Source organism: Trichoplusia ni, chromosome 16 (genome assembly GCF_003590095.1).
Source record: "Trichoplusia ni isolate ovarian cell line Hi5 chromosome 16, tn1, whole genome shotgun sequence".
Lineage (NCBI taxonomy): Eukaryota > Metazoa > Arthropoda > Insecta > Lepidoptera > Noctuidae > Trichoplusia > Trichoplusia ni.
This window is the reverse complement of record NC_039493.1, coordinates 7,149,013-7,157,716: the sequence shown is the minus strand read 5'-3', so window position 1 is coordinate 7,157,716 and position 8,704 is coordinate 7,149,013. Positions and strand designations below refer to the sequence as shown.

Genomic DNA, 8,704 nt, shown 5'->3' with positions numbered 1-8,704 from the left:
TCAAAACAGTAAGATAAGATACTGGCAGATAAAGAAATTAAAATAATTTGGTGAAGTCGAAACTCTCAAACTTTTGCATTTTAATAAAGCAACGAAGACGCGAGTTACGTATTGCTGCTTAGACAGGAGACTTCTATCAATATACATAGCTTATATACATATAATATATGTACGTATATTCAGGTATGTATGAGCTACTGAAACACGGCGTACCTCCACCGCCCTCCGCAATCAACGTTACCTTACGTATGCCATCTCAAATTTAAATGTATTAATATTTTTGGTTACCACATCAAAAAGAGATTGAAGCGAGTCTCGATTTGAATAATTTTACATAGAGGCGTTACCTTCTGTGCTTTGATGCTGACTCTGTACGACAGGACACGACAGGATACGACAGGACAGAATGAACGTTGTGATACGATCGCGGTATGCTTTGCGAAAGGGTGTGGATATCGATTGAGCGACGAAATGTGACATAAAACTAGAAGAGGTGCCTACAGGTGGATACTGGATGCGCTTTAGGAAAATGAACTCAATAATTCTAGAACAAAGTTGTTTTACGATTGCATACAATGTTTGGTAGAATTTGTAGCCGCAGTTCGGTGGAAAAAAAAATGCGTGAAAGTAGCAAGTTGAAGAACGTTCTATATTCCACGGCGATTGGAAAAAGTTTATGCAAGTAGACTCCAGAAACTTCCATGAAATTCTGAATATAAATTGTTACTCGTTTTATTCATTGAAACGCTCATGACGCATAACGTGAACACACAATCACGCATGTTGTGTAAAGAGAATCGTCTTGTCTCTGAGGGCCTACTACCGTGTACTGAAGTTATAATATCATAGTTGTGGAAGCGAGGTGCCGCTCTATATGATGTAGTGCGTTGTCACGCTTCCACACCTGAAATATAATTTAAGAGATGCATGGAGGCCAGAACAGTTAAGACTCAGGTTCTTAGTAATCTATCTGTGGTATTGTTCTCGAAGTTTCTCGAACACAAGACCGCCTAGGTATCTACTGAGGCAACCTTATCTTCGAATATACATTGTTCTCGTCATTTAGAGCACCCATACGTGTACACTAGGTGTTCTCATTGTATTGTAAGTCGCATTAATACCACACGAATCAACTGTATAGAATTTATTATCAGATCTAGTCTAGACCTTCGTAATTTAATTAGTATTTTGCTTACTTATTGATAGTACTGTGTTGTGTACTAAAGGTACACAGCACAAATGAAAAATGAATGACTAAATAGTTTCGTACCGACCTAGCCCTATTTCTAGTCTATATTAAAGCCACACAACAGACTCAATTACAAAACAAACACTAAGTTAGCTGGGTGTGGAATGGGTCTAGTTTCTTGTTGGGCGCTAACCATGAATTCTAAAGCGAGGCCATCATAATTGCCAACCTCCTTTCTTGATAAGTTCCAAATTAAAAAAGGTAATACATATATAACACACTTTTCAGATTTGGAACGACGGTATAAAACTATCTGTGAAAGAATTAAAGGAGATGTAAATACGTGTACGTTGTATTTCTCGATACGTTGCAAAGCTCAGATTATTCGGAATTAAAGCGAGCTCGCAGCTTCTAGTTTACTCGCCGACTGCAGATGTGGCTCCGACTCGAAACTAGTGAAGTATCACCGCAAATATTCTACACGTTTCCGCAAACGCTTTTACATTTTTAATGCTTGCAACACTTCTTACGAATAAGGATGTAACATTTGTCGACAGCTCTACGTGGAAAAGATAGAATCTAGAAAACTGAAATTCTCTCAAGATTTTTCTCTCTTCTACGTTCGCGTAGAAATTTGTACTTTGAGTGGTGTTCCTAAACACAGACGAAGCTGTAATTTAGTTTCTTTGGCTGTACTTTGCCGGTCGTATCTTATTAGTCTTTTGAAGTTGCTCGCGAATGTACTTCTTGATGTTTTATTTGAAGGAATCTTGTTTACTTTTATGAAGATTGAAAGTGCTGAAAGAGAATAAATTATAAAAAGTGCATCATCTTGTGCTTTTAATTTAAAGACCTTAAGCTTATTTCTAACTATTTTGAGACGAAACATTGCTTTAATCTACGTTAGTTAGCTAGGTGAAGTAAACAAAGGCTCCCTCGAGATTATGATCTATAAAAACCACCTATTATACTACACTAGCTGTTGCCCGTGACTTCGTTCCCGTGGGTAGAAGATATAAGTTATGATTTATACCTGCCCTATTTTTTTCACATTTTCCATTGTATCTTCACTCCTATTAGTTGCAGCGTGATGGTTTATAGCCTAAAGCCTTCCTCGATTAATGGTCTATTCAACACAAAAATATTTTTTCAATTTGGACCAGTAGTTCCTGAGATTAGCGCGTTCAAACAAATAAACTCTTCAGCTTTATATATTAGTATAGATATAGATTCTTACAAATAAATGTTTCTTTCTCTATTTAATCTCAACAAAATAGAACTGAACAGTCCTAAAATAATCTTCTTTACATTTGAACTACACGCACGCATTTGTTACTTGTAATTCCATGTAACACCTAAGTTCACTTTCACACGGGTGTCGTGGGCTTACATACACGTGCATACGTACGGAAATAGCCCGACTAATCATCAATTAGCAATCCTATTAGCTCACGGATTTGTTAGCTCGCTTTGCCGTACCTAGGCTGTTCAATCTATGCTTCGAACGATGTACAGACGTATGTACTAAGCAAGTAAGCACTTAGATTTAACGCAGATTGCTATCTCAAGTCGCATTAGCTTTAGAAGCATGTAATTATAAATTAATACCTTAGTTATACGTAATCTCGACACTAATGCACTTAGGTTGAACTTCGTTAATGAATTTCGCAAGTATTGGTAAACTTCGGCACGTGACCAAAAAGTATTTAATCATTCGGTGATCAGTGACTTATCGCAGAGAAAACTCATTAAGGCAAACAGTAAACAAAACTTAAGCCTTCTTTTATTTAATTCTTTTTATTAGAGACTCATAAACTTTTGTACCATCGCACTTTCTTAATGAATTTTACCATAAAACAGTCCACGTAATACCATATTTAATTTATTAGGCAAATCATAATTTTTACTGCGTGACGCTTAAACAGCTAAAAGAGGAGCTCGTGGCTAAGCTATAACTGCGTAAATGATTCGATCACAGGTTAAGCTATGCTTGACGCGGTTGGTCCGTAGATGGGTGACCATCTTTGTCATAACGAGTTCCTCCGTGTTTCGGAAGGCACGTTAAATTGTGGGTCCCGGCTGTTATTCCTACATCTTTGACAGTCGTTACAGGTAGTCAGAAGCTTGAAAAAGTCTGACAGCCAGTCTAACCAAGGGGTATTGTGTTGCCCAGGTAACTGGGTTGAGGAGGTCAGATAGGCAGTCGCTCCTTGTAAAACACTGGTACTTAGCTGAAACCGGTTGGACTGGTAGCCGACCCCAACATAGTTGGGAAAAGGCTAGGCCAATGAATGACGCTTAAACAGCTAAAACAGGTGCAGATTTACGACCGATGTAATGCTTTAAAGAATTATTTCGGGCGAAAACTTTAGTCGTAACGAGAGGAGGTAACTTAATAAAAACGTTACATAGCGGGCAGGGATGCTGACTTCCTCGGTTCCTCTCAGAGATTTCCGTGTATTTCTGCAAATCCAAGCAGTCACGTAGCCTGAATATATTTTGAATTAAGGTCAAACGGCAGAGATAAGGTACGCCTCAAATTACTTGAGCATTCCATTTAATGGATTGAACAGATTCGTTCCTAAAGTCTTGATAGAGGCAAGTATTATAGTGCGCTTACAAGGAAAAAATCATATGACTATCTAGGTCGATCGGAATTCTGTGTGACGTAAATTGTTTGATATAATCGAAATAAAAATACTTGTTTCATTGAAATAGTATCAAGCCGTAGAAAAACTGCATGACACTCAAGGGCGACATTTTGCTCAGCGCTGTTCTAATAATAGTGCACCTGTCCCTAATATTTTTTCTGCGCTATTTTGTGTCAAGCATTAGTCTTACTTTACGCAAGTACCCCGGGTCGCATTTGACTCCCTCGGCACCACTTATAGGATGCGCTTCGTTGCCATTTACTACCTCTGTAATTTAAGTCGAGAAATTTCTAGAAGTCTAATTATAAGTCTCGGAGCATTGCGGAAACTTTGTAAGGACATCAGAACTTTGTGGAACTTTCGGATATATTTTATGATGACTAATGAATTAATGAAAATTGATGTTTGTTTTGATCATATTCAAGTTTGAAAATCAAATTTACAATGAGAAATAGTCAGCTCGTTTGAACATACTACTTAATATACGAAAAAATGGAATATCTAACCTGATCTGAATGGAACTAAAAGTTAGAACATAAATTCTAGACGTAGTGCTTCGTATTTTAAAAAGGTTCTTCCTCTATCGTATCCGGTCCCCCAGGCGAAAAGCGATCTTGACGTAGGTAACGGTCTGTTAGTTTAGCATAAAGTTTTTAACTTGTGGATATCGGTAAAGTTAGTTTACACTTGACATAACGTACTTAGGTACCTATCTGTTATATGAAGCTATTATTTTATATGTATTTTTTGTCATAAAATTTGTTCATAGCATATATTGTATGGTATAAGTGTTTATAGTATTTGTCGGCAGGCGCTAGCGCAGGCGGGGCCCCGGGCGCGGCGTGCGGAGCGGGCGCATGGCGCTGCTGTACCGCGCGACGCGGCTCAAGGACCGCGCCGACACGCATGTGTTCACGTTCGTGGTCACGCGCTCCGCCACGCGCGAGCCGGACCGCGATGTCACCTCCAAGGACTTCTGCTGCGCGCACCAGCGCTGGGCAGTCGCCTTTAGCCGAACTGATGCCTCGCTTGGTCAGTTCCTACATATTGATCTCAGCTGTACTCCAAATAAATAAAAATAGACTTAATTGGTTCTTACACAATTTTTGTTTGCAGGTGTATACTTGGTTTGGCGAGGCGCGTGCGATGGCATGCGCGTTTACGTTGACTTTACTTTCACGCTCCTCAGTCGCGACCACTTCACAGCAAACGAGGGCTTTTCTGGCAAACAAGTGCGTTTCAGTGCCGGCTGTGCAGCCCAGGGTCGAGGGCGATGCGTATCTATTGCGGAACTCAACACCAAATTCGCGGACGCTCGCGGAGAATTCCAACTGGAACTCAGCATGTCACGAGTCCGCACCCTATATTCTTGCGAACTGCGCGCTCCGCGCCTAGACACACCTCCTATAGCGTTTGCTGGCTTCGACTGGCAGGTATCTGCCACCGGCGGTGGAGGAAAAGAGCCGTTAACTCTTCGTCTTGTAAGGTTGTCAGGAGAAGGACAACGCTGTCGCGTAAGATACGCTCTTGCTCTCGGGGAGGGTGAAAGGAGACTCCACTCTGGACCTTTAGAGTGCGTTTGCGACGCTGACGGGCGAACACCACCATGGAGTCCGAGGCCACCATCGCGGGTCCTAGCCAAAGGAGTCCGGCTCACAGTAGAGCTAGTATGGGCTCGTGCAATAGCCGAGCTGGCCGTGCCGGCGGCGGGTCGCGCAGCCACGTGCTACGACCGCGACAAGCAGGCGTGGGCGGTGCGCTGCGACATGCACTCTGACATGGTGCGGCTGCACATGCTGTATCGTGACGTGCACCACGTGCCGCGCAACCACCTGCGCTATGTGAGCTGGTCGGCCTGGCTGGTGCGCACCACCACCGCCGCCGGAGAGTCCGACGCTGAGGAGCTGCCCGGCGCACCCTTCGAGCATTACTATGCTCAAGATAGTGCTGATGAGGGTCTCATGATGGAGACTGCTCTTCGTGTCGAAGACATGTCACGGCCCGGAAGCGCCTTCTTGCATCCGGGTGGTGAACTACGTGTACGCCTCGAGTGGGGCGATACTTACTTGCTCTTTCAAGCTACCTATCACGTCTATGACGACCTATGTCGACTACACGCGCATCAAATGAGGTAAATATTTATTATAATGAGCATTACACAAAAAACAAACATTTCCAGTTTAAATTACTGATCTTGACTTTTCTTCTAGGCGTGAAATTGCTGTTCTTCAAGCTGAGAACTATTCTCTGGAGCGACAGCTGTTCAGCTACCAGAAGAGCCTTGCGTACGCGCAGGCGCAGGCGGGCGAGCCGGCGGCGGCGGAGCCGGGCGGGCGGCGCTCCCCGGCGGAGCGCTCGCTCTCCACTGACACGGAGTACGCGTGAGACGGGTTGGAGGACCTACCCTCGTCACCTTTGACGTCGCTCGTTCTCAACTCTTCTATCTTTTCGACTGATTCTGACGTTTTTGAGCGATTTATCTATTTTTCTAGACGTTTTATGGCGAGGTGCGCCCTCGTCCGCACCGCTTTCCGCCGGTCGCCTGCACTCTCGCCGCTCGACTCTATCGATAGCCGATTATTATACTCGACTACTTTTCTATTTGTCTGTACATAAAATATATTTAGATATTATATATTATGTATATTTCTTGACTTGAAACTCGAATTCATATACTGCAACAGTCGATTTATGAATAAAAAAAGTCCGTATAATAAATTAAAATTTTGTCTCTTTATTTGTAGCTTTATTCATTATCCCTTCCATCTTCTATCTATAATTTAAATGCAATACACCACAGTACTAAAATACAACAAAAAATAACAATATTTTCTATGCTAAAATAATCAAGCATGAGAAATTGTTAATCTTATTTGCAATACATTAAAGCTAATGTTTATGTTTGTGTATACCATTTATAGGGACGAAAAAGTAATGATAAAATGTTGTTGCTCTAATAATGTAAATTTTTTGGTCTTTGTATGTGTTTTTGCGTCGGAGATACTAAACGCACCTTTAAAGTGTCAACTGTCAAATGAACTGACAGCATTTCAGGTAAACAACGTCAGACCACGTTATAGTGTTTATTATTAGCCAAAACACATTACAACTGCGCAAAAATGGCTCAAGGCAAATTAAAAGTAAAAAGCAAATTGCCATCTGGGGCGAAATCAAAGAAGAATAAGGTAAAGGCAGTGGCGAAGCGCCCGAACGCACCAGTCAAAAGCAAAAGTGCGGCGGAACGGAATAAGATGAAGAAAAATGTGACTAAGATGGTGAATGCTGCTGCTGAGAAGCAACTGAGGGCTCTAGCGACCAACACGCCGCAGCTGTCAGCTGCTCAACAACGTGTGGCGGCGGCACCGACAGCGCCCGCTCCCGCGAAATAACCTCACTCTTAACTACGACGTCTGATGCAATGGACTTGTGAATAGGTCTTCATGGTTCCTCAGTAAGCATAACACCGTTGTACTTTAGCTGTACATAGATTTCTAGTTTCCTTTATCATTTGTTAATGGTAAACATGGATAAGTTTGCTGTATTTTAAGTTATTGCACAAATACAGGCTTGTATATATATTGTGTAACTATTTTGAGATAATAAGATGAGTTGACTTTAACGTACATGTTTTTTATTAATTAAACTTGAAGCAAAGCGGACCTTGTTGCTATTGTCTCGTGTATTTGTGGTTTCTTCATTTTAGAATTCCTGCTTATGTAATTCCTAGATTGGTAGAACAATAGATTTGCAAATAACATTCTATTGTAAATTTGTCTTATACTTCTATGATCTTTGATACCTACATACATTGAAAATATAGCATTAATGTTTATTATAACTGATTGTCGAAGAATTGAAACCTAAATGACATTGTAATAAGGATTCTTTTGTAAAATTATATTTCTTCATTAAATATTTTGCTATCTAGTTGTCTCCAAATTAGGATTAATACTTGTAATGAGTGTATACTATGAATCTTTCAGAAGACTATCTCAAAGCATGCGGACTCAACTTTTTAAAATTTTAATAATATTACTAAAAGTATTCTTATATCATTGTAAACTTGTGAAATATTAGCCTCCTAAGCTTAGTACCTACAGGTGTTAAAATAAAGAAAAATACTATATTTTCTTTTTTGGTTTTATTGAAACACATTTGTTCAAAGGTAACATCATCTAAAATAATTGCAAAGCTCATGCAAATCAGTCTTGAATTAAATGAAAATACTAATTTATTAATGACTGCTTTTTGCAATGGTATTTGAACTTATAAAAAAAGATTTTAGAATTTTTTTCTTAGTTGCAAACAAAACATAATAATTCGTTAATTTGTAGTAATACAGATACATAGTTAACATTTGTAAGGTGAATAACTTTATAATACTTTAGGCCAAAATATGCCTAAATAAAAAATAAATTATAAGATAGACATATTTTTGGTTGATTAATAATTCACAAGATTAAATTGGCACATCAACAATATAATTAGTGTCAAAAAAGGTAAGAGATAATTTCATAAATAATATTAATATTTAATTATAATATTGCCACATAAAAAATAGTTTAACTAATAGGTTTTATCACAAATATTAATAAGCAAAGTTATGTTATTTTTTTGACTTGCTGTTGGCGAATGACTCACTGGCTGAATGATGACATGCTTTTGCCAAGTTCGTGTCTTTCAAGGCGCGGCGGTTAGCGCCTTCATTCTCGACATCGCAATAAGGTGTCTGCTGTGTTACTAAGATGCTTGTTCTCTCTGACAGCATTGATGAAAAATGAAACCTATTATATTATAAATATTGTAATAGGCCAGACACATCTTAGGGCCTACCTTTTACAGTAAACCTGTTTCATTTGCAGAA

General features: G+C 39.8%; 2 protein-coding genes across 2 annotated transcripts; both read left to right on the top strand.

Annotated features, from left to right (window-relative positions):
• The first annotated feature begins 3,444 nt into the window (after positions 1–3,444).
• On the top strand, positions 3,445–6,823 carry LOC113501917. The gene is made up of 3 exons (XM_026883228.1): positions 3,445–4,872; positions 4,957–5,971; positions 6,051–6,823. The coding sequence occupies exons 1-3, from the start codon at positions 4,698–4,700 to the stop codon at positions 6,223–6,225; spliced, it is 1,365 nt and encodes a 454-aa protein (XP_026739029.1). The 5' UTR covers positions 3,445–4,697; the 3' UTR covers positions 6,226–6,823.
• A 59-nt stretch (positions 6,824–6,882) lies between these two features.
• Positions 6,883–7,971, top strand: LOC113501918. Its single transcript, XM_026883229.1, has one exon. It carries the CDS (start codon positions 6,960–6,962, stop codon positions 7,227–7,229), a length of 270 nt encoding a protein of 89 aa, XP_026739030.1. The 5' UTR covers positions 6,883–6,959; the 3' UTR covers positions 7,230–7,971.
• Positions 7,972–8,704: the final 733 nt, after the last annotated feature.

Coding starts and splice junctions, on each gene's coding strand:
- LOC113501917 (XM_026883228.1), top strand. CDS start 4,698: ATGGCGCTGCTGTACCGCGCGACGCGGCTCAAGGACCGCGCCGACACG. Junction 4,873..4,956: donor CCGAACTGATGCCTCGCTTG/GTCAGTTCCTAC, acceptor TTTTGTTTGCAG/GTGTATACTTGGTTTGGCGA. Junction 5,972..6,050: donor CTACACGCGCATCAAATGAG/GTAAATATTTAT, acceptor CTTTTCTTCTAG/GCGTGAAATTGCTGTTCTTC.
- LOC113501918 (XM_026883229.1), top strand. CDS start 6,960: ATGGCTCAAGGCAAATTAAAAGTAAAAAGCAAATTGCCATCTGGGGCG.